Source organism: Phodopus roborovskii, unplaced genomic scaffold, assembly GCF_943737965.1.
Source record: "Phodopus roborovskii unplaced genomic scaffold, PHOROB, whole genome shotgun sequence".
NCBI lineage: Eukaryota > Metazoa > Chordata > Mammalia > Rodentia > Cricetidae > Phodopus > Phodopus roborovskii.
In genome coordinates this window covers 9,137,225-9,162,608 of record NW_026126563.1, presented here as the reverse complement: position 1 = coordinate 9,162,608, position 25,384 = coordinate 9,137,225, and the positions used below count along the sequence as shown (strand labels likewise).

The following is a 25,384-nucleotide window of genomic DNA, read 5'->3' as shown; positions in this document are numbered from 1 at the left end:
CGTCTTAACTGAAGCTGTATGCAGATCACTCAGGACAGACTTAGCCAGCGCTCTCTGTGTGTGGCCTTAGCAGCAGCAGCATTTCATCATTACTGCGATCTAAGGTCACACCTGTGTCACCCCTTCAGCCAGTGGTGACCTCCTTCAGTCTGTTAGCCTGGTCTTCCTGGGACTGAGTTGACACCAGTTCCTCTCTGCTCCATGGGCTGATGGCCACCTCTCCACTTCTGCTTTTCTGCCTCACTGAGACTCGGAGGGGCTGGCCATCTTTCCTACCCATCTCTAGAACATCCTCTTTTATGGCACTCCACCCCCAAATGCAGTCCTCATCATTTTACCCCCAGAAGAATTTAGCATTTTCCAGTTACTTGTTTTGTCTAATTGTGTACATGAGAAAAGAACATAGACACATGTTAAGTACATAGGAAGTTTAGAAGCTCCACATGTGCTGCTTGACATCTGCACATGTGTGTTCTGCAGTGCTACATACAGATCAAATCGAGGCACTTGCACATGCTAGGCAAATGCTGTACACCGAGCCATACCTGCAGTCTGAAGACGACTTACGCTCGTGAGCGGGGTCTGTCTGTCAGCTTGGATTAGTCACCTCTTTCCTCTCCCCTTTGCTTGGTGCTGTAGGTTTGGTTTGCGTGGACTGTGCTGAACATGGAATCCATCTTTGAAGAGGATTCTCAGCTCCGAAGAGTTGTCGAAGGGGAGTTGGTTATGAATGCTTTCACCCCTGATCAAGCTCTAAAGGTACAGTATGCGTCTGCGTTTGAGTTGCCAGAGCCGTTCACTGCAGCCTGTTAACTCCTCCGTTCGTCAGTTAAAATCCTGTGGGACCCAGTGCTGTGCGGCTTCCCCCAGTGCCCACCCGTCATGGAGGAGTGTCTTCCTAGTCCGGATGTAGGGGATTGCGGTTGCAGTGAAGTGCTTGCCCTTGTGTCCCAAGTGCATCCCAGATCCCTCGTTGGACCTTGTTAACAATCAGATTTCCGGTGCTCACTTCAGACATTTTGAGTCTCTGAGCCTGGGTTGGAAAGAGGAACTTCTATGAAAAGCTCCAGTATGTGAAATAGGCTGGGCTAATAAGACTTTAGACTAGAAGTCTGCTAAGGACCATAGTGGAGGCTTTGCTTTCAGGTTTCAGGGCCTGTCAAGGGATCTTCAGTTGCTAAAAGCCCTATAGAAATCTAGATTTTTCAGCAGGGCAGTGGTGGTGCACTTTAACCCCAGCACTTGGGAGGCAGTGGCAGGTGGGTTTCTTGAGTTTGAGGCCAGACTGGTCTACAGAGTGAGTTTCCGGACAGCTGGGGCTACACAGAAAAACCCTATCTTGAAACAAAACAAAACAAAAAACAACTCCCAAAATCTACATTTTTCAAGATTGATAAAATTTGACAAATTCATTTTTGGTTTCTCTAACATTTGACTGCTCTATGAAGTTAAATTATATTTAAGTTTTTGTTAGCATATACTAGTGATCATAATGGACCTCTCGTCTGTATTTTGTATTTTGATAGTATTTCTTCCATTACTCCCATTCTCTTCTCCTGCTGACCCTTCTGCTTCCTGGCTGATTTATTTCCGTTTACCGTCCCTTTTCCTCCCTGCGATCCAATGAGTCTTTATCAGGATTACTTACAGGAGCATGGTGCCTTGCCAGTGGCTGTTCAACTGAAGACCCCCCCCCCCCACACACACACTAGGTTTCTCTCTCCCCTCCATCCACAGGGAGGGTGGGCCTTCTGAGCCTCTCCTCCCTCCATGACAGGGTATTGTTGGACCCAGTGTTACGCAGATTGTGTGCGGTTATAGCTAATGTGGGTTCAACAATGTCATGACTGGAAGATAGCGTAATATTTTATATGCAAAAGAATTTCAGAAATGGATATGAGGCTAGTTTTAGAATTTGTTTTTTCCGTTTGTTTGAGACAGGGGCTCAGGTATTTCCAGACTTTTCTCTAATTTATGATGTAGTTGAAGATGACCTTTGCAGTTCTGATGACCTTTGCAGTTCTGATCCTCCTCCTCGTATGTGTCGGTTTACTACAGTGCTGAGATTGAGCGCAGAGCCTCCAGCATGCTGAACAAATGCTCTCAGCTGAGCTCTGTCATGTGCTTTAGGTGACTCTTGAGGTGGATTTTGATTCTGGGGTCTTTGACACATTTTCACAGTAGAAAACTGGGCCCCATGTCTCCCTGCCAAAGAGGTTAAACTGTCAGCTAGTGGGCTTGGAGAATGTTTTTTTATTTTATTTTATTTTATTTTATTTTATATAACAAAGTCCAATTAAATGAAAACAAACATTTATACACAATATTTGGGAATTTGGGCGTCGTTCTTTCCAAACTACTTCCTGCTGGTAAGGGGCGCTGTCATGGGGGATTCAAAGAAGATTCAGAAATCCTGGCTGTAGTCTGTAGGGCTGGAGAATGTTTTAATGACCTTTTCTTACTGAAGTGAAAGCAGAATGTTTAACTTTAGAGCATAGTGGGTTTGTTTGTTTTGTTTTGCTTGTTTGGGGATTGCTAACGCTTAGTTCTCTTGTAGAAAGCCCAGGCTCAGCTGAAACTGCCCATCGTCCCATCCCTACAGAGGATGATGATCTATCGCTGGGCCCACCAGGCTCTGGCCACACCTTCTGACCATCCTCTTCTGCCACTCATCTGGCAGAAGTTCTTCCTCCTGTATCTTCATCGCCCAGGACCACAATACGGGTATGGTACCCAGTAGTGTAGTAAGTTCCTGTCTACTTCTGAGTCGGTATGCTGTGGAGTATGAGTTAGGGCCATAGCTAGAATTCTGTCTGTGTCAGTACTTATTAGACTTGATCTTAATGGAGTTTGGGGTATCTTGTGGCAACTTCTCTTTACCCTCATCTATTCCTAACATGTCCAAGACAGCACCTGCTGGCAAGGCTCAGCAGAGAATCCCTCGAGGTGCATAGGTATAAAAGACGCTCCCAACTGAGGCTACATATGTGACCTCCCTGAGGCCTGCAAGGGGACCTTATGAAAAGTAGTCATGTGTGATATTGCATGGTTTTACTGAATAACAAGGTAATCTGGCCTGCCCAGACTGTCCACTGGTACCAAGCACTGCGGCTCCTGGTTAGTTCCTAGCTCCATCCCCTTCCTTCATGCCTTTGAAACATAAAAAGGTAGACATTTGGTTCTCTTTATTTTCTGTTAGATTTTGAGTTCTTCATAGACACCAACACCCTGGCTTTGTAGTATTTCACTCTTTCCACGGCCACTTTCCTGTGGTAGTTCTCCACGGCCACTTTCCTGTGGTAGTTTTCCACGGCCACTTTCTGTGGTAGTTCTCCACGGCCACTTTCTGTGGTAGTTCTCCACAGCCACTTTCTGTGGTAGTTCTCCCTTATCGCTAGGTAGACACATTCCAAGATGCCCTGTGGATATCTAAAGTCTCAACTGGTACCAAACTCTATGTACTCTGCATAAAAACATGATAAAGTTCAGTGTATAAATTAGGCTTAGTGAAGATAAACAGCATAACTAGCAATTTGATAAACAATTTAACAATATATTAATTTAATATATGTGCTGCCAAAGAAAGTTCATTGTAGCAGTATTCTATCATAAAAGTTGGTTGAAACATACATTACTAGGTCTGGCAAGATGGCTCAGTGGATGACAGTGCCTGCCATGCAAGCCTGATAACCCGAGTTTGATTCCAGAAACTCATAGTGGAAATAGAAAGGCCAACTCCTAAAAGCTGTCCTCTGACTTGTACACTAATGACATGGTGTGTGTGCACCTCCTGTACTTAGACACACACACATGTGCGCGCCCCACACACACATACACAAAGACACACACACACACATACACACACACACACACACACACACACACTAAATGGAATAAAAAGTAAAACTAAGCGCATATTGCTCATTTCTGGAATTTTTTGTTTGTACCACGGTTGACCATGGATAAGTAGAACCATGGGAATGGACTAAGCTGAGAGGAACCCTGTATACACCCTCTGTATCCTCAGAATAGATTTTTGAGGTATGGCAAGCTAACTTGCTGACTGACTGCTCTTATGCCTCTAAGAACATTTTATGCTCAAAGGTTATAGGCTCTCCTTATTTTTTTTAAGGTTACCCGTAGATGGTTGTATTGGAAGAAGGTTTTTCCAAAGTCCCTCGCATATCAGTCTGTTGAAAGACATGAAGAGACGCCTGACTGAGGTGGCTGACTTCCACTATACTGCAAGCAAGGCTCTCCGTGTTCCAGCAGAGGGCAGTGAAGGGACAGCAGAGAGGCAGGCTGGTACCCCTGGTTATCTGACTTCTCCAGAGCTGCACAGGGAGCTAGTGAGGTAAGGCGTCTGAATGCTGGTACTTGTGTTTAGCTTTGATACAGAGCTCCGATGTTACTCTGAAATTGTTAGATTGTATTTGGGAGGTGGCTTTGACACTGACTCATACCTGGAGATGTTTCTCATGAGAAGTCAGTCAGCTGTGTGGATATAGCTTTGTTGAGTGTTGGAGTGTGAATGATAACTCAGAGGGCTGGTAACCTTCTCTTTGTTGGTTTGCTTTACTTGGTCAATGAAAATCTAAACTCAAGTCCTCAGTACTTTACAGACTGGGCCAACTCCCTGGCTCAGCCCTTCTCTCTCTTAGGTGAAAATAGAAGTAAGCCAAAACTAATTGATCATGGCAGGCATGTAGCTACCAGAACCTTTTAAATAGCTGTTAAAGGGAAGAGATGACCATGGCAGGACTCTTTATCTCTGAGATCCTTGACAGGGTCCAGGGGCCTAATAATTTAGGCATAGATTGGCCTATCTCCAAGTGTTTGGAATTTCAGAGTGAGCCACAGTTGGTTAATGTGGCTTCTGCCTGTACATTTAACTTAGTCCAAATGGTTGTCTAGGAGCAAGACCTCATAAACATGGCTACAAGGCATTGTCTTTGATTGCAGAACACTTAGTGAGTGGGGAAAGTCATGTCTCAGGCTTGCTTTGACCTGGGGCCCTCAGGGTTTGCCCTCAGTCCTTATCTTGAGTGGTTAAAAGACCCTCACCCGAGTCCTTTTTTTTTTTTTTTTGTATGTGATATATATGTATGTATGTATGTATATATATATATATATATATGCATATATATATATATTTCCCTTATTTTACATGTCGATCCCAGTTCCCTCTCCCTCCCTCCCTTCCATAACCCCCGACCCCTTCCCATTCCCCCATTCTCTCCCCCCACCCCACCCCGACTCCACAGGGAGGGTGATGCCTTCCAGGAGGGATCATCAAAATCTGTCAAGTCGTTTGGAGTAGGGACTAGGCCCTCCCTCCTGTCTCTAGGTTAAGGGAGTATCCCTTCATGGGGAATGTGCTCCCAAAGTCCTTTTGTGCACCAGGGATACATCCTGGTTCCACTGTCTGAGGTCCCTTAGACTGCCCAGGCCTTCTAACTGAGACCCATGTTTAGGGGGGTCTGAGTCGGTCCAATGCTGGTTTTCCAGCTCTCAGTCTGGGGTCCATGAGCTCCCCCTGTTCAGGTCAGCTGTTTCTGTGGGTTTCTGTAGCCTGATCTTGACCCCATTTTCTTATCCCGAGACCCCCCCCCCTTTTTTTTTTTAACCAATTTTATTAAAAGGTTTTCTCTTGGAACATTTCAGGAGTCTGATACTCCCTCTCTTCAGTGCCTCTGTGGGTGTTCAGACAGCACCCATCTTCCCGAGTCGGGAGCGGGAAGAGAAATCTAGCTTATGGCAGCCTTGTCTGTAGCTCTCTTCCTTGGCGCTGTCCTGCTTGCAAAGGAGGTAGTTTTCCACTTGGTTGGCCAGAGCTACCCCGGGCTGACTTTGGTCTTCTGTGTCTGCCAACCACTTTTCCATGCTGTTTTTCAAACAATGCCTTGGATACCAGTGGCCTTAGCTGATAGATGGCTCTGTTCTTTGGAAAAGCAAAACATAAACAAACTGTTAAAATATATTTAAAAATAAAGACATGCTTTGTAAGAATGACTTTTAAAAAATATCCCTTTTTAATGAGAGCAAGGTCCTCACATCCACAGTTTTATTTATGGTTTCCTTGAGGCAGGAGTGGCCATTGCTGTTAGGTTGGCAAGTGCCTACATTTGGATAGAAACTAGCTTTGGTATTTTCCAAGTATTAAGGCTGGTAGTGCCTGACTCGCCCAGGATAGCAAAGCTCCGAGTTCAGATCCCAGGCTGTGGTATAAGTACTCCTCCAGGCATGCCTGCATTTACTCCTTCATCCACAGCACACTTTCAGAGTTTCTTGCACAACTTTCGCATACGCCGGATCCTGTTTTAATGGCGTCTCAGTCTCCCAATGTGAGTTTCTTAGGAAAATCAGTGGCTGCTAGACACATTTCTTCATGGAAGCCTTTCTGTACTCTTGCATGTGATGCCAGAGTTCTTAGTAATACAAGAAACTTCACTGTTACATTTTTATGTAATTGTGTTTTTATCTTTTAGGCTCTTCGATGTATATATATTATGGCTAGAAGATGAAAATTTTCAGAAAGGAGATACCTATATTCCTTCTTTACCGAAGCATTATGATACCCACAGGCTAGCAAAAGTGATGCAGAATCAGCAGGTAAAACCACGACAACAACAACTTCTTTATTTTTGCATTTCTAAATATAAATTGAACTGACAATAATCACCCAGCAGTAAAACTGTTCCTGATACAGAATGGTGGTCACACACAGTCATTTTGGTAGGCGTTGTCACTGTATATATGAACCTTTTAACAGCTCTGTAATGGCCTCACCTGAAGGCCTGGAGCTGACCTGAGGAACACAGCCTTTGTCTTATTTGAGTTGTGACCAACCATCTCTACATCAGAAGCACAGAAATGAATTCTAGGCTCATCTATGGCATGGGTCATAGGTCAGCTCAGGAGGTGATGGAGAGGCTTCCTTGTCAGTGTCTAGTTCTGATTGTCCTGGAGCTGCTTGGGTCTACTTCCTGTGTGTCCTGATAGGCTTTCCTTCTGGCCCTAACTCCCACTCCCAGTTTTCTCTGGTCTCTGAAGCGTGCCTGGGAGGAGGCAGGAAAGTAGGAAGGAACCTTTCTCAGGGTCTTTTATCTAGGGTGCAATTCTGGCGGCTGCTGACCAGGTCCTACACTGGCTATCCAGTTTTGTAGCTCCTAAGACTTGGGAAACTTTCATTTGGTTCCTCAAACGTGTCTGTTTCCACACCGTACATAGAATTTCATCTTCAGTAGGTGTGTTTGTCTTTCTTTCCTCCCTTTATCCTTCTCTTTCTTACACCAGTATTTATCGAGTGGCAGGCCATTAATGGCAGAGGTGCTAAAAGAATCTTAGTCCCTGCCTGTCAAGGGAGGGTTGGAGAGGGCACATGTGTGTCAAGGCTCGGAGTAAACTGCAGTGTTCTCGGGGAAGCCATTGAGACCCAGCCTGAAGGGGGAGTTTGTGAGCCGGGCTCTGAAGGACGGGGGAGCTTGGCGAGGTTTGGAGGGGAGACATGAGAAGGTGTTAAGTGATGAAAGACTGATCCATGCTAAGCCACCACATGTCCACAGTGGTTGGCGAGGGAGAAGCAGCTGAGCAGGACAGGCAGAACCACAGATGCCAGCAAGGAGGAAGCCATTAAGGGCCACACGCACCTTTCCAAAGAGAAGTAGGATAGTGGTTAAGTAAATGGAGTAAAAAGTTATTTATTATTTACTGTGTGTGTGTGTGTGCGCGTGTGTGTGTGTGTGTGTGCGCGCGCATGTGTGTGCTTATGCCTCAGTGAGTTTAAGGGTGCCATGTGTGTGCAGGTGCCCTCAGGGGTCACAGGATATCAGACCCCTTGGAACTGGAGTCTGGGCGGTTGAGAGCTACCTGATGGAGGTGCTGGAAACCATGACATCAGTTAGTGCACTAACCCACTGAGCAGTCTCACTTGAGCCCTGGAGCAGGGGATTTGAGCTGATGGCCTATATAAGGACGCATAGTCCTCCCAGCCCCTACCTGGGCTACCTGGAGGAGCTATTTACCAAGAAAAGAATGTAAGAAGAGGGAAAACCTGTAACCTTCAAGCGAGAGCTCTGTTAGGGAGGCAGCCTGGAGCGAGGCAAGAGATGAAGAATTCAGGAATGGGCCTGGAAGAGAAAGTGGGCTTAATGGTAGTAGAAGGTTTAGATTCGGAAACGGATTAAAGGTGCCGCAACCCTGAGCACGAATGTGTTAGCCATGAAAGTAGCCTGGCAGTAAGAGGCTGGAGGGGCAGGGACGGTGAGTCGAGTGCTGCCCCTCACTCATGTCTTCCTTGTGTTCTGCGTTCTAAATCTTTACCCAAGCCTTTGCAAATAGTAGAAACACGATGCTTTAAAAATGGTAGCCTTGTGGGCTAGAGAAATAACTCAGTGGTTAGCAGCCCAAACGGCTCTTGCAGAGAACCTGAATTCATGTCCTAGCCCCATGTCAAGTGGCTCATTTAATCTTGTTTAGTCTAATCCAGATTAATTTGTCATTCATTAAGTCATTCACCATCCTGCTGTGTAGCTCGGGTGAACTGTCACTCACTATATGGACCAGAGGCCTTGAATTTGCAGCAATCCTCCTAGATTCCTGAGAACTGAGATCACAGGCATGAGCTGCCTTGCCCAGCTTCAGTGTCTTCATTTCTTCTTAAACATTTTAAATTTAAATTCAGTTTAATTGTGTGTCAGCGTGTGTGTGTCTGTGTTTCCGTGGGAGGGTATGTGCACATGCATGCAGCTGCCCACTGAGGCCAGAAGTTCTGGTTCCCCCAGAGCTGGATTTGCAGGCGGCCGTGAGCTGTCTAACATGAGTGCTGGGAACTGAGCTCAGGTCCTCTGCATGAACAGCATGCATTCTTAACTGCTGCAAGCTAGTACCTGTTTTACTTCTAAAATGCTCTGTTTTCCTTGTATGTTTTATGTGTGTGTGTTTACGAGTAACATGCATGTAATGGGGCTGTGCAGCAGTTTTTTCCTAATCATGGAATGTAAGCGAACGTTTTGTGACTGCTGCTAGCTTGTTGGTGGTCATTTGCAGTGCAGCTCATGCTAATGTTGGAAGCCTAGTGGATTACCTCACTGGAACTGAGAGCTCACTGAGGTGAATTCATAGTTGTATGTGTGAACGTGAGTCATCTACCAGAGTTCAAGTGCTTTGGTTGCACTCCAGGACCTGTGGATGGAGTATCTGAATATGGAACGCATACACCATGAGTTCCAGGAGACTGTCGGTCAGTGGACACAGGCCAAGCTTGAGTCGCATTCGCTGTCCTGTAGCTCTTCAGCACAGTTGGATTTCACGGATCCCTTGCTGGGTGAGTCCTGTGGCATCAGCCCCTTGGAAAGACAGAAAGTTTGAGTCAGAGCCTTTAAGGGTTAATGTCCCCACACTTTATCTCTCCAATGAGCATGTTTGTCAAGGGTTCCGGGCTTGGAAAAAAAATCAGTAAAAATAGATTACAATTACGTTCCAAGTTGCTGGGGAAGAAGTTCCATGTTTACTTGTCTACCACTGAGGGACAGAACCCGCACCCTGAATGGCACACAGAGTGGTGATTGGTTATCCCTCATGAAGGAGATTTGGAGGCAGTTGGCTCAGAGCAGTAGGACAGCCCCATGACCCAAGAGCCTTCCAAGCATGGCTCTTCCCTTACCTTGTAGCCTCCTCTCTGTTCTTAAGTGGCATCCACCCCCCAGTCAAGCCGGCCACTTGCAGTAAGCTAGAAGGAGAAGGATTGTTTCATGAAGCTGCCCGTAGACTCTGTGGCTACTCCTCATTGGCCCAGACTCAGCTACACATCTGTCTGCAGCTGGAAATCAGGTCTCATGGTTCAGTTCTTTTACATTGCTCTAAAAATGTACTTTAACTATAAAACTGTTTTTAAAGTGTAAAAACTTTAAATGTTGTTACTTTGGATTTACAATTTTAACATTCAGAAATTGATTTTTTTTTTCCTTTTATAACTCTCACCCTGTATCTGAAACCTTTACTATGGAATGGAAATGCAGTTGATTCTTTTGTTTGTTTGTTGAGACCCGGTCTTACTATGGAGCTCTGGAGGGCCTGCAGCTTGCTATGTAGATCAGGTAGAACTCAGAGAGACCTCTGCCTTCCCCCACTTCCCCAGTACCAGGGCTACAGGCCTCACCTCACCATCCATGTTTCTAGAAAGACAGAGCATTAAGTGGTCAGGTAGTGCTCCAGATGTCCTTGTTGTATGGATGTGCATCTTTTGGGTATATGCCTAAAAGTGGAATTGCTGGGTCTTGTGGTAGACTGATTCCCATTTTCCTGAGGAACCACCATACTGATTTCCAAAGTGGCTGTATAAGTTTGCACTCCCACCAGCAGTGGTAGAGTGTACCCCTATCGTGGAAAAATAAGGATCGGGGAAAACACATAGGCTGAATAGATGTTTATTCTGGAAGAAATAACTTGCAATAGAGACAGATGATTGCCAGCAGGTTCCAGTCCCAAGGATGCCTCCGGATGCCCTCTTTCTCCATCCAGGAAGCAAGAGAGAGCTCTGGGGTCCCCTACCCCAGAGTTAATTCTCCTAGGTCACATCCCCACCTGTCCCCACCCCAATGGGCGTGGTCAGTGCAACAGATGCAGACAGAGTGAATATCTCACTACATACCCCTTTCTCCATATCCTCTCCAGCATAAACTGTCTACCTTATATGCCATCCTAGAGCCTTCATCTAGTAGCTGATGGAAGCAGAAGCAGACACCCACAGCTAAACACTGAGCCAAACTCCTGGAATCCAGTTACAAAGAGGCAGTAGTGATGAGCAAAGGGGTCAAGACCAGGCTGGAGAAACCCACAGAGACAGCTGACCTGAACACGGGGGAGCTCATGGACCCCAGTCTGATAGCTAGGAAACCAGCATAGGACTGACTCAGATCCCATGAATGTGGGTGTTAGTAAGAGGACTGGGCAGTCTATGGGGCCTCTAGTAATGGATCAGTATTTATCCCTAGTATATGAATGGATTTTGGGAGCCCATCCCACATAGAGGGGTACTCCCTCAGCTTAGACCCATGGGGGAGGACCTTGGCCCTGCTCCAAATGATATGACAGACTTTGAAGACTCCCCATGGAAGGCCTCACCCTCCCTGGGGAGCAGAAAGGGGATGGGATAGGGGTTGGTGGGGGGAACAGGGGAGAAGGGGAGGGTGAGCAAACTAGGATTGACATGTAAAACACAAGTGTTTCAAATTTAAATAAAGAATTTTTCAAAAAATAAAATGTACAGCAGTGAAATATTTAAAAAAATTCTTTTGGCTGGGTGTGGAGGTTTTAGCTTTTAGCCCCAGCATTTGGGAGGCAGAGATAGATCTCTGTGAGTTTGAGGCTAGCCTGGTCTACATAGTGAGTTGCAGGCCAGCCAGGACTACATAGTGAGATCCTGTTTCTAAATCAAGAGATAATACTAATACTACTAATATATATGAGTATATGGTATTCTTAATTTTTCTTTCATGATGTTATAGTGGGTTTGAAAGAGCCCTTAGTTTTTCTCTTTACATCATAACCTATACTGTCACAAATCCTATCAAATCAAATAACTCTCCACCTTTACCAAGTCTGTGCAAGGAATGGTAGTTTTAGCTGAAAACTACAAGCTGTGAGCTCAGTGCTGCACGTGACCTTTTTGGAATGCTAATCCCATCTGTTTGGGGTGCACACAATACAGATGTCTTTATGAAAATCACGGCTATTAACTTTATTTTTACTTTTCAACAAGAATAGAAAACTCACTATTACATCTGGAACAAAATTGGAAATTTACAGCGGTCCCTGAAGTTTTTGTTGACGACTTACTGACTTGACGTTCCCTTGACCTTTCCCTTCCTCTTCTGCCGCAGTGAAAGGAATTGGGAGGTGGCATTGGCCTCCGTGTTCTTGGGTCCCCCACTTACTTTTGGTGGTTTGTGTGTATTGTGGTGTAGAGGGAGGGGAATGGGAATCTGTACGAGCTTTCCATTAGGAATAGGAACATTTGAGTTTGATGGTCTGTCTGAGACTGTGTGTGATCACTGCAGAGCTGTACAGTCCCATCACCTTCATTTTCCTCTCACAGCACTGGGCTGCTGCTTACTTGGACTTTGTAAGTCGTTTTATAAGTAAGTCATGCTCACCATCTGACTGTGTAAGTGTAGGCTGTACAGGACTTTATGAGCGTTTTCATTCCGTACACTTCCAGCTTTCCTGTTCAAAAACTGATGGGTTTTCAGATTTTTCTTCTGCTCTGTTCTGTAATGCCCATCCCCTTCCCATATGTTTGTGAAGTTTTTCAGGGTAGTGGTATTAAACTGTGCACCTCTGAATGGGTCCCATCCATTATGCAGATGCTAACTTTAAGTTCAACTAGCATGTCATGCAAGACTGCCTAGAGTAGTTAGTACTTTAAGATCATGAGCCTTTGCTCTTTAACCACAAGACTATAAATTCTCTATGTGTCGGGGGGGGGGGCAAGAGCGCATATTCATATAGGTGCATGTGTGTGTGTGTTATTGCTTATACATGCGTGTAGAAGCTGAGATCCATCCTGAGTGTAAATCCCTATGCACTTTGGTTTTTGAGACAAGTCTCCTGCTGGTCTGGAGCTCACTGAAAAGGCTCGTTTGGCTGGACAGCGAGTCCCAGGGATTGCCATCCCTGGGGTTACAGATGTGAGCCACTGGGCCTTTCTTTTGTATGACTCGGATCGTAATGTTCACATAACCAGCAGCTGATAGACTGTCCCGTCTCTCCAGCCGTGCTCCCCATCTCCTAGCTCCTCAAAACCTGAGAGGAGCACACATTAAACCATGCGCTTAGTCTCACGTTGCCTAAGGACCTAGTCTGAAAATGATACCAGAGTAACAGAGCAGGGCTTTGTGTGTCTCCTGTGCATCACCACCCCGTGGCACCCGCTACTGAGTACTTACATATGGCTTTCGTTTCAGCGAGAGAAAGGGTTCTGAGTAACTTGCGGAAGCACGAGGCTCCCCAGCCTCCTCTTGTCCTGCACCCGGTGAGGCCTTCCGTGCCTGTCATCTCCTCAGCCGTGCTGTTGAATCAGAAGGGTACCACCCAGCTGATGTGCACAGACCTGAGCCTGTTGCAGCAGCATGCCAGGTAAGACCAGGAGGCCTTGAGGACTGCACGTCCTGTCCTGATTGATGCTTTGTCAGCTGTGGTGATGAAGGCTTTGGGTTGGCGTCCCCGCCCCATTCTCAGCACAGCACTAGTCCACGGGTTCAGGTGGCTTGCACAACTGAGTGTGACAGGTCTCCTTTCTTTCATTCCATGTCTGTGTTTCAGTGCACATGAGCACATGCACACACAAAGGCCAGAGGAGTTGAATCCCCTGCACCTGGAGTGACAGGCAGCTGTGAGCCGCCTGAGATGGGTGTTGGGAGCCAAACTTGGGTGCTGCAGAAGTACAATGCATGCTCGTGCTGAGCGGCCTCTCTAGTCCCCGTGGCGGCTTTACATCCCATATTGTGTGGGACTGTCACACTGTCAATCCCAATCGCACCTCTTTCCTGTGGGCTTGCCTCTGAGGTCAGTAGTTCTGGCTGAGACATCTTACGATTTCTCTCAGAAAACTGTCCGATTCTGGAAAGATGGCATTAGAAGTTTACGTTCTTGTATCATTGCTTTGCTCTGTGCCGGCTGTTTTTAGAAGATTGACACAGGTACTTGGTCAAGGGGTAGGGAAGTCATTTGTTTGGAGTTTACGGCTACATTCAGAATAACAAACTGTTTAAGGTACTCTTGAGGAGTATATATGGGCCAGACGGTTTTATTGACAACAAACAAGCTTAATTTTACAAATCCCCTGTGAATCATTTCATTTATTGACAGTTTTTCTTTGGATACATTTGATTCAGGCATTTGATGCTTGTATGTTACATGCAAACATGAGTATTTGTCTGCTAACATGTTATTGACATGCTGTGTACCCCCACCTCCGCCACCCATGGAACCAGAAGTTGCAGAAGGTTGTGAGCTGGGTGTTCCCTTGGAAGACCAGCCAGCCCTCTTGAGTGCTGAGCCACCCCTCCAGCCCCGACCCCTTGATCACTTTTGATAGAACCTTCCTTGACTTTGTTTTCCCACATGGGGTTGGCTTTTCAGAACTGCATCCCTCCGGGAGTCTCAGCAGGTTGCCCTGGATGGTGAGCTGTTGGAGACTATGCCCAAACAGTACATTAACAGAGAAGAGCAGACCACCCTGCATTTGGAGTGCAAAGGCTGCGGTGGTAAGAAGTGCCAAGGAGCGGCAGCTGTGACAGTCCAGGTGCGACTGTTAATTTCTTCATCATTTAGAGTTTTAATTGAGTCCCTCATATCGGCATTTTGCTGAGAAATATCTAAAAAAGACCATGTGTCCTTTGTCCCAAAACATTTTTAGAGTTTTTGGGAGAATGAAAAGACAAAGAGCAAAATAAGTTGTCCTCAATTTCTCACAGCCAACAAAAAGACTTATTATGCAAATGGGGCTCCAGGACACATTCTGTGACAGGTGTGTCCTGCAAGAAGATGCTCAGTGAGGAATTTCAAAAAGAGGAGGATTATTTGGAAGGCTCCCAGATGCTTAAATTGTTCCTCCTAGGATTTTGATAGTAGTGTTTTGGGTACAGTTAGAAGAAATAATGGAATGGATTTCTGTGCTGCTATCTAGGCCCAGAGCTTGATCAGTCAGTTTCAGGTGTTCTGGGGAATAGTGGTCACAGTTCATCCCCATGGGGAGGTTGTAAGTGGTCACAGGGCTGAGGCTGGTGGTTTGGGCAGCAGGTATTTACTGAGTATGTTGCAATCTGTCTAAAAAATTCAGCTACTTGTCAACTGTTGCACTGTTGCACTGATTATAGTCAGAAGTTGGTTCTGAGATATTGTTAGTTCAGAATGGAAACTGAGCCTAAGCTAACCTGTGTAGCACTTAATTCATACAATCCATACCAGGCTGTTGGAACATTTTATATAACTTACTTTATTATCTTCATTTTCCATATAGTGGGGTGTACCTCTCCCCTCTGAAGATAAACTCGGCAGTATTACCTGAGCTGGGGAAAGGACATTTGGAGATAGGCATGCCTGCTGCCTGACTACATTTGCATAGTAATACTTCTTGTTAGCTTTGAGAAATTGAGCCATTTATTTGCTCATCCTTGATCGTCTTTTAGAAATCTTACCCTTTCCCTTTCAAATCCTCATTTAACTGTGCTAATTAAATGCTTCTATGGAGCACTGCTTTCTTTAAAATATCTTTTCTAAAATAACTTGTTAGACTTCTGTATTTTCCAATCCCTTGAAGTTTATTTTAGACTTTTTTTTTGTTCCTGCTGTATGCATCTAATGTTAAAGGATTGACTTGTAAGTTAACTTCAGCTTATGTTCTCACCTTGTGTTGAGCATGCCAGACTCTAAAAAATTTTCCAAAAGTTAGTTTTCTCTCAGTAAATTTCCCCTCAGTTACCAATGCTGTAAAACCAGGTAGTTAGACAGGGTAGGAAGAAGTTGAGATGCAGCTGTTTATAATAAAAGGGAGACTTTTTTATTACTAAGCTGGGTTTTTTGTTTTTGTTTGTGTTTTGGTTTTGTTTGTTTGTTTATTTGAGACAGTGTCTCACTGTGTAGCTGTGGCTGTCCTAGAACTAGGTCTGTAGATCAGACTAACCTCAGACTCACAGACATTCATCTGCCTCTGCTTCTGAGTCCTGGGGTGAAAGGACAGGTCTCTTGACCTGGCCTATGACTCCCAGGGGCTAGCAGTGGATAATAGCACCAGGAAGAGGGTTTAGCCCTGAGCCAAAAGTGGCTTGTCTCTTTCTTTCCAGAAAAGGAGATCATAGTGCTTTATATCTGAACCTCTGTAACTTGGTGTTTTGTTCATTTTGAGATGAAAAGGAATCCCTTCTAAAGGCACCTTCAAAGTAACTTTCCACTGAGGGGAAGTATAGAAATGATAGATTCTGCACATAGATTCACCGAAGTACTTGTGTCTTCTTTTCTCTTATATTTTGGTTGTGAGTGTAGCCTTGAATGGCTGAGCCATCTCTGCCATCTCTCCAGCCCTTCTTTTCTCAAAAGAATGGCGTTTGCTAATGCTTTAATCAAAGAGGGCAAGCGAACTTGTCTAACTTCTTTGCAGTGCACAGAAAGGGGGTGTGTCTTAAGAGAAGTGAGGCGTGTCTTTTCTGCGGTCCCCAGTCCAGCCGCAGCCTTTCATTGTTGAGTGGTATTCCCTGAGGAAATGGAGTGACTTATGAATGGGCTTCTTTTTGTTGTAGTTGGTATTGTAGGGCATGTTTGCTAGACCCAGGATTGATTTATTCTCAAGTGAACAATTTTTCCATTCCTGGAAATAAAAGGTGGAAAGACCCACCAAGGGTCTCCCATTTTGTCAGCCCTGTGACAGGACATGCTTTGTCCCACCTCCTCTTTGTGTCGTTGAAGTGACTCCCTCCACATGCTGCTTTGATCTGCTTTCCCTAGCTCTTTGGTGCAGGGGCCGGAGTCTTCCTGCCCTTCCTTCTCGTAGCTATTCTCAGGAAGAGGAGGGCTCTTTCAGCAGTGGTGGGGAAGTGTGAAGGCCCTTGCCACACTGGTGAGTCCGACACAGCAGAGTCATTGTGATAGTAAAAAGCACGCGCATGCTCAGAGATGCACTGCGTGACACAGACAGGACATTGCCCCTCAAGACTTTAGATGTAGCATTTCTGAGGGTCTCATTGAAATGGGTTGGCAGTCATATTCACATTACTTACATAGGGTCTATAATTGTGCCGTGGCAGCTGAAGATTCCTGGGTACTGTATATCAAGAGAAGGTTTAGGTGAGTGAGGAAACAGAGAAAATGAAGGGTTTGAAGCTCTGCTCCTTGGGCTGTGCTTACAGGACAAGTCCAACTTTCACAGTGGCTTGCCTAGAGTCCCTCCTCGTCACTGTCCCTGCTCCCTGTTCTGACTGCACTGTATTCTGTCACTGCTCCTGGTAGTTGTCTAAAAGCTTTTCCTTTCTGGTCACCTCTCCCTCCTCAACTCCGACAGCTGTCACGTGTGTGTGTCTCAATTTATGTTCTTCATCCCCCCATCTTTAGTTCAAATTTAATAGAAAAATTAGGTGCCCACCGTAGCGCAGCACTCAACTGGCCAAGTGCCGAATCTTTGTTCCTGCTTTGGGAGTCAGGCTGGATGGTGCCTGCTAAGGGCATGGCCTTTGTTTGTCAGTGACCTGGTTGGGCTGAGCCAGTGTCAGATTCTCTTGCACACAGTTGCCAACAGAAGTCCCACTCACAGTGATCACTAGTGATAGAGGCTTTGGAAGGAGACAAGCTTTGAAAGCTCTGTAATCTTGAGCAATTCTGTGCATGGGTCTCAGTCTTCCCTTGTTTCTAGGGTCTTCTCATTCTTGCCATGTGACAGATTGTGAAAATCTTCAGAGCACTACTCCCTTCGCAGTTGGGGTGCTTATGATTTTATTTTCCACCACTGAAGTGATGCTCTGTTTGGAGCACACAAATGTGGAATCTAGAATAAAAGAATACGTCAGGGTTGGGAAGATAGCTCAGTAGATAAAGCATCTGCTGTGCACTCATGAGGACCAGGGTTCAGATCCCCAGCACCTATGTTAATGCAAGGACATATGGGGGCCTGCCCTATTCTCAGTGCTGGGAATCAGCCCCAGGGCAAGCTGGGCAGCAAGATTAGCCAGTTGGCAAATTGGGATTCAAGTGAGAGACCTTGTCTCTCTCTCTTGTGGAGTGTGACACAGGATGACACCTGACACACTGCATCTGTGTGACTCATGCACCGTGTGGACATTCTTACATACATGCATACCATATATACACACACGCCAAAGAAAACAACAATCGTTAAAAAAGAGCACAGTGTATTCTTGTTTGTGGTTAGATAGGTTGTGTCTCTGCAATGGCCATCTGGTCTAACAGTTGGGGCCTTGAAGTTGGGCCAGGTTGCCCAAGTCAGAGCTTTTCCTGAAGATGTTTTTGCTATCATCACTTGTGACACAGAATTCTTCTAGTAAGAAGCCACTGACACTGACCAGAGGTCGATCTCATACCTATCTTTGTGGTGCATCCTGTGTCTAGGATATCCTATGCATCTATCCACATCCTAAAAAGAATACCAACAGTGCACCGATGAAGCCACTGTCAGTTAGAGAAAGGCTGTGTTAGCAACTACTTCAGGCTTGGAAGACATAATGTGTAAAGGGTAGACTCTGGTGTATTTTCCAAAAGCTCCATTGGCTCTTATTTTTCACAGGGACCAATCAGTTGTCCAGCTGTTTTTGTTTGCCATGCAATTGATCGGCTTCACTCCCTGCCCACACAGGCACCATATTGTTTTGGGGAAGTTTCGAAAATATATTAAAGAGATATCATGGTCTCTCCAAAGTAGCCTCCTTTCCCAGTGCCCCTTGCCCACCACCCACCAAGAGATTAAAAGGAAAAGATGCCAGGGCTGAGAGGTGGAAACCTCCTGACCCCAGCATTCTGGGGATCTCCAGCCTGGGAGTGGAGGGCTGCTAACAGTCTACAGGCTCAGTGTCGCCATCCATGAGGGGACTGCTGGGAAGCCAGAGGCACAGTAGGATCGGGCAGTGTGTATCAGATGGTCGAGTCTTGCCACAGAGATAGAAAATACAAAAGAAATGAACAGTGCAGAGGGGCAAAGAGATATTCCCAAACAAGGTGGGTAGAGGAGTGAAGGCAGTCTCAGGGAAGGAGACTGGGGCCCTGCAGTTAGGGTCTCTGTGTGGTGTGGGTACCCGAGGATGCAAGGCAGCAGAGCCTTGTAACAGAGTGAGGAAGGTGAGGGCGATCAGTCAAGGCCACAGGTAGAAATCTGAGGGCAGAGGGCAAGAGAGGAGAGTGTGAGTCAGCAAGACCAGTCCTCAGGAAACAACTCAGAAAGGAAGAATGCCCAATCCCCCAAGTTCTTGGAACCAGTGTGAACATTAGGGAGACAAGCAGAGTGCCACTTGGAGCTGGTATGCCTGCTCTTGGAGAAGGCTGGAGGGGGCTGGGTAGCCTGCTATACTGTGCTTCATCCTTATTGAGATCTATAACACTTGTCTAGAACCCTAGAACCCAAGATCAGTGTGGTGGTATGCTTAGTGTCGAACCTGTTATATAGTCAAGGATGACCTTGAACATACAAACAAGAAGATAAATTCTATTTAAATTTGATTCTTTACACACACACACACACACACCACACACACACACACACACACACACACACACACACACACACACACACCCCAAACCCTGAGTTCTTTAATCATTTCCTCTACTCTAAGGATGGGGATTGAATTTAGAGCCTTGTGTGTATTAGGCAAGTATCTTACCACTGTGAGCTACATTTCCCTCCTCACCCTTACTATTTTTTTTAAGAGCCAGGGTCTCTGTGTAACCCAGGCTGACCCTGAACTCATGATCCTTCTGCTTCTTTCTTAAGTGCTGGGATAATCCTTGAGTAGTTTTTCAACATTTTCCCATTCATTTTATATTAATCAAGTTTTGAATTAAATTGGTGTTATTGACTGTAATAATACTCTCTTCAACATATGCCAGTGTGCTTATACTAAAACAACTGTTCTAGAAGTCTTAGGGGAAAGTAGACTGCTGAGGGTTAGGTGTAGTAGACCCTACCTAGCACTTGGGAGGCTGAGGCAGAGGGTCTGCCATGAGTTTAAGGCCAGCATGGGCTACACTTAACGTATCTGCTGACCCGTTGAATTTTCCTTAGTTTGAAGGCATGTACAAGAATGAAGCAGTAAGCCAGCAGATTCACATGTTGCAAAAGGAAGTGAAACAGCTCCAAGCAGAAGCCGCTCAGCCCCCAGCACTTAACATTGTGGAAGCTGCGGTGCACGCAGAAAACCTGATCACGTAAGTCCAGGGACTGCTCATTTCCAGTCGCTTTGCTGTTGATAGTAATCATCCATAAGACTTCCCCACGCCCCGGTCACTGAGTATGCAGATCAGCAGACTGGAGCCTTTGGGTCAGTCTGAGAGTCTGAGTGGCTGTGTTTTTATAAATGGTTTTATTGGAACCTAGCCATCTCTGTTAGTCGTAGTGACTATGACTTACAAGCCACAAACACAAAGTATTTCCCATGTGGCTGGCGACCCTTGAAATGTAAGAAGACACCAGGCATGGACTCAGTGGTGGTGGGGGTTTGCTGTTTCAGCTTACACTCAGTCACCCTTACGCTGTCGACTCAGATGATAAAATGAAGTTCACCACAGATTGTCTACAGGGGCCACAACTTGTCCACGGTACTCAGTAACGTGCATGTTACTGAGTTGTGGTTTTCTCTGAGAGCTCCTGGCGTATACTGACCTTTCCTAAAGCCATGCCGACAAAGCTTGGGAGAGGAAGTTAACTTAGGATATAGCGCCACATCCTGACAAGCCACTGTTGATCCGTTCAGCAAGCTGGGATAGAGTGGGGGGGGGCATTGAATCCTCCTGTGGGTGGGGCTTGGAAGGGTGGGATCAGGTTAGCCTCAGGCTGGTGTACTGGGCCCTGGGAAGGTAGAGGCGAGCGCTGGAAGAGACTCTTGGGGAAGCTGGGATGTGTTTCATGAGTGTTAGAGTGTGCCTACCTGCATGTGTACACTTGTGCTCGTGTGAGCCTGGCGCCCTCTCACCCTCACGCATAGTTTGGATTTTAAAATGTAAAGAGATGACATCCTTGTTTTTAAAAATGTGAGGAATACAAAAGTCAAGAAACTCTGAATTTCATACACTAGGTGAAAAACTTCAATAGGTGCCAGGATGTTAATTGGTCCTTATAGTGTAGTAACAGCTGACTTTCATTCTCCAGAGGGACGTATAAAATCATTACAGTGCACCAAAAGGGACTTTGTAATTGATAGAAACACATTTGCCACATGTAGTATTTTAAGTGTTATTTGCGTAGGGCTCCATAGACTCTTACAGATGTTGCCTGAGGATGGAGGGAAGCAGAGACTCTTGAGAATATGGATTACTCATGGTACACAAGTCCCGTGCCCATGTTTTCCCACAGGGCCTTAGTGAATGCGTATCAGTTGCAGCCGACGCCTGGGGCGCAGAAAATTGGCATCAGCCTTTTCTTCACTGTTGTGGACTATGTCAGCGATGAGACCCAGCGCCACCCTCCTACGAGACAGTTCTTCACTTCCTGCATCGAGGTCTTGGGACAGGTAGGTAGGAGCATTCCCAGCTGTCAGCCGCTCATGCACACACTGAGTCCCACACAGCCGGGAGCCTGGAGAACTGCGGGCTTCCTATGGCACTGCAGAATTTTGGTATAGAGTGTTGCTTCTTCTGCAAGAGAGGCTACATTATCCACACCTGAAGGGCTAGGGAGACATCAGATTTTGGCATAGGTTGTTGGTATCACTAACGATAGCATTGCTGAAATTCCTTTATCATTTGCAAAATCATCTAGTTGATATCATTCCTGTCTTGAAAATGATAAAGCAGAGTGGATTCTAGTGGCATTGCCCGTGATCTCAGTTACTCAGGATCCCAAGTTCAAGGGCTACCCTCAGCTGCAGAATGAGTCCAAGGCCAACCTGGGCAACTTAGCAGGTTCTTGTCTCAAAAAGTTAAACAAACAAAAAACAAAAAAAAAAGTAGAGGTCATATCACTAAAGACCTTAAGTTCAATCCCCAGTATTGCTATAAAGAAGAAGAAGCAACTGGCTTTTGAAGGGTGAAGCAACTTCCCCTTAAGAATGCACCTATGAGTATTGGGGCTTCCGACCGTGGCTGTCTCCCAGGTGCTGGTTCTGCCACCATTTACTTATATTTTGTTGTAACACTGCAAAAGCAAAGTATCCATGCAGACTTACGGATGTGTTATAAAGGAAATCCTCTTGTTTGAAAATGTCAACCCTGGCCACAGGGTTAAATTTGCATTCAAATTTAAACAATTGTGTGGCTGCCCATAAATGAGGATGCCAACTGGATACAATGGCTTGTTGTTGTCCTTCTGGGGTTTTAATTCAGGGCCTTCTTTATGCTAGGTAGGCCCTCCGCCACTACACGTGTCACCAGCTGATAATCTAGTTTCTTCTCACCATAAAGTTAATAAGTGCTTATTATGAGCCATACAGTACAGAAAATAGAAAATAAGGAAATGGTCTCAAGATTCTGAACACCTGGGTAGTATGGCTATGCTCTGTCATTTTTATCTCCACACATGGGCCCGTCCACACACACTTCAGACAGGCCTGCCTGTCCTGAGTTATCTTCTGTGCACCTAAGCATATCTTTTAATTTTCCCTTGCTAGTAAGTACAGGCCTGTCTGTTCCATGATAAAGACATGCTGTAAGGTACGGTGTCACATGTTTTTGGATGGTTACTTTGGTAGGTCTCTCCCTTTTTTTTCTACAATAAGGCTGAGATAATCCTACAGTATTTTCTTTAGTATTGTTCTCTGAAAATGTACTGCAGTATCAAAGGAATTTGAGTAACTGTATTTATATTTTATAGCATTTAAGTGCATTTGCTCACTGCTCTGCTGGAAGGTTCACACATGGTTACACTATCATAACTAACATTAGGAATTATCATTCTTACTATAGTTTTGTCCTTTTGTTTATGGTACTGGGGATTGAGCCCTAAAATTTGGCTAATCTGATAAGGGAAGTAGAATGTCATCACTTTCAGAATTTGTATGTGTGTGTGTGTGTGTGTGTGAGAGAGAGAGAGAGAGAGAGAATGTGTGTGTGCATATGTGAGAGTGTGTATATGTAAGAGTGTGTGTGTGTGTGTAGGAGTGTGTGTATTGTGAGAGTGTGTGTATATGTATGTGTGTGAAGTGTGTGTGGGAAAGTGTATATGTGTGTGTGAGTGTGTGTGTGTGTGTGAGAGAGAGTGTGTGTATTTGTGTGTTTGTGTGTGTGTTGCTGGTTATTTTCCTTTGTACATGTTTTGGGTTTTGTTTGATTGAAAGAGTTCTTTGGGTGGTTATTAACCTAGTATTTGGAGAACAATATAAGTATATTTTTCTAATTCTCTTTTTACACTTTATGGTTGTTTTTTTTTTGTATCTCACTGAAATTGAAATTTTAATATAGTCATACCCATGTGCTGTGCCTGTTATTTTTGTAGTGATCATCCTTAGAAAAGTCTTTCTGATCCTGAAACTGCTTAGAGAACCTCATTAATTAACTTGCTATTATTATCACTATTATTATTATGTGAGACAGGGTTTCACTTTGTACCCCTGGCTGTCCTGGAACTCACTATGTTGACCAGACTGCTGTCAAACTCACAGAGATCCGCCAGCCTCCGCATCCTTAATGTGGGACTAAAAGTGACTGGTTTTAGATATCTTGTAATTTTATATTTTCATTTGCAAAACTGTAATTTTACCTTATTTAGTACCCTTGAAGATGGACTGTGTACGAGAAGCGGAAGGGGAGGCTGAGTGACGGTCCCTTTGACTTTTCCAGGTGTTTATCAGCGGCACTAAGTCAGAGTGCAGAAAGGTTCTGCAGACCATCCTGAAGAACAGGCGTCTCTGCTCTCTGCTCTCCCCTTTCTTCACTCCCAATGCTGCTCCGGCAGAGTTCATCCAGCTCTATGAGAAAGTCGTGAAGTTCCTAAGTGAGGACAACAGTGACATGATTTTCATGCTGCTCACCAAGGTAGTAATGATTCCACCTGGCAAAAATCAGAAATGACCATTGCTTCCAAGGCAAGAGGCCCTTTACACATTGCATGCACACGGCCTCCCCTCTGTGGGCAGGGCACAGCTGTGCTGTTCAGACGGTCCTACTCCACAGTGGAGCTCTCAAAGCACAGCATCCCAGGCTTTGCTCTTGTTTTGTTTTGGGGACAGGGTTTCTCTGTAGCGTTGGAGCCTGTTCTGGAACTCACTCTGTAGACCAGGCTGGCCTCGAACTCACAGGGATCTGCCTGCCTCTGCCTTCGAATGCTGGGTTTAAAGGTGTGCACCACCACTGCCTGGCCCAAGCTTTCTTAAAAAATTTTAGTACAGTCATGAAATATTCCCAAGGGGAGTTTAATAATCCTTTTAAATGTATCTTGAGCTTGCTTCTACATTGTTGATCTGTGAGTTGTTATAAGTTGGACTCATGTTTTGAATAAGCCTGGTCTGAGTAAGGTTCCCTTGTCTTCATCTGCACAGAAGTCTGTGACAGGAGGGCAATGACGTCACCCATGGAGAATGTCAGCGCCTTCAGTTACGCTTCCCTGAGTGGGACAAAGGGACCGAGCCCAGCCTGTGGCAGAGCTCAATGTAGTTTATGATATGGAATTTTGGAAAATTCTAAAAGTCTGAATTTCACAAACTTGCCACTAAAAAATGACTGTTATCAAATGAAGGTCAGCTCTGAAACTCTGATGAGGCCTCAGAGAGGAAACTTATCATAAAAACACAGATAAGTATGGAATTTTCAGAAATAGAATGGAATTGTAAAGTAGTAATAGTGAATGGTTAGTCAGCGAGTAGTTTTTTTGTTTGTTTGGTTTTATATTTTTGTGATGCCAGGGCTGTGAATATTCAAGGTGAATATTGTGCTTCTGATCACATCCTTAGCCAATCTCAAGTAAGATTTTATATTTCAAAAGAAGGTTGTTGAGCTGAGGACACGATAGAGATGATGCCCGTTTGTCACATTCACTCATGTGCTTGTGTATACATTTCAGTGTCTATGTCTGTGGACAGGTAACTGCAAGCTGGTCTTTGGGCTATAAATTTGTATACAACTCTCTGCTTCATCTAATTTTCTGGTGTAAATAAACTGCTTCTTGTTTCTGTTTCTTTTTTAGTTCGATATTAAGCAATGGTTAAACACCACTAAACCTCCTCTGTCTGATCGCACCAGGCTTCTGGAGTCCATTCACCTGGCACTTACTGCCTGGGGCCTTGAACCAGATGAAGATATTTTGATGCCGTTTAACCTTTTCTGTAAGCACTGGACTCACCTTCTACTCTACCAGTTCCCTGACCAGTACAGTGACGTTCTCAGGCTGCTGGTGCAGAGTAAGTGTCTCATTGGGTTATGATTGATAAGATGTCCGTGAGTATTTGATAGCACACTTACCACTCTGAGGATGCCATCCAGAAACGGCCAGATGAGACTAGAGAAATGGGTCAGCACACCCAAGCTAATGAATGACCAGAGTTCGGTTCCTAGATGCCATGGTGAGAGGAGGGAACGGACTCCCCAAGACTGTCCTCTGATCTCCACATTGATTGCTGTGTCGTGTGTGCATCTGCACTCACTCACCACACACACGCATCACACATTCATCGCACACATATGCACACACACTTATCACACGCACACACACACACACACACACACACACACACACACACAC

At 45.3% G+C, this 25,384-nt stretch overlaps 1 protein-coding gene across 1 annotated transcript in view; it reads left to right on the top strand.

Moving 5' to 3' along the window:
• The window catches only part of Epg5 (ectopic P-granules 5 autophagy tethering factor), a 79,200-nt gene that overhangs the window by 32,968 nt on the left and 20,848 nt on the right, over positions 1-25,384 (top strand). The window contains exons 21-31 of the mRNA XM_051202212.1: positions 640-759; positions 2,558-2,724; positions 4,133-4,354; positions 6,489-6,612; positions 9,181-9,325; positions 12,966-13,137; positions 14,143-14,305; positions 19,781-19,923; positions 21,068-21,224; positions 23,488-23,682; positions 24,830-25,043. Coding sequence (XP_051058169.1) covers positions 640-759; positions 2,558-2,724; positions 4,133-4,354; positions 6,489-6,612; positions 9,181-9,325; positions 12,966-13,137; positions 14,143-14,305; positions 19,781-19,923; positions 21,068-21,224; positions 23,488-23,682; positions 24,830-25,043 — 1,822 coding nt within the window. The remainder of the gene's footprint in view (positions 1-639; positions 760-2,557; positions 2,725-4,132; positions 4,355-6,488; positions 6,613-9,180; positions 9,326-12,965; positions 13,138-14,142; positions 14,306-19,780; positions 19,924-21,067; positions 21,225-23,487; positions 23,683-24,829; positions 25,044-25,384) is intronic.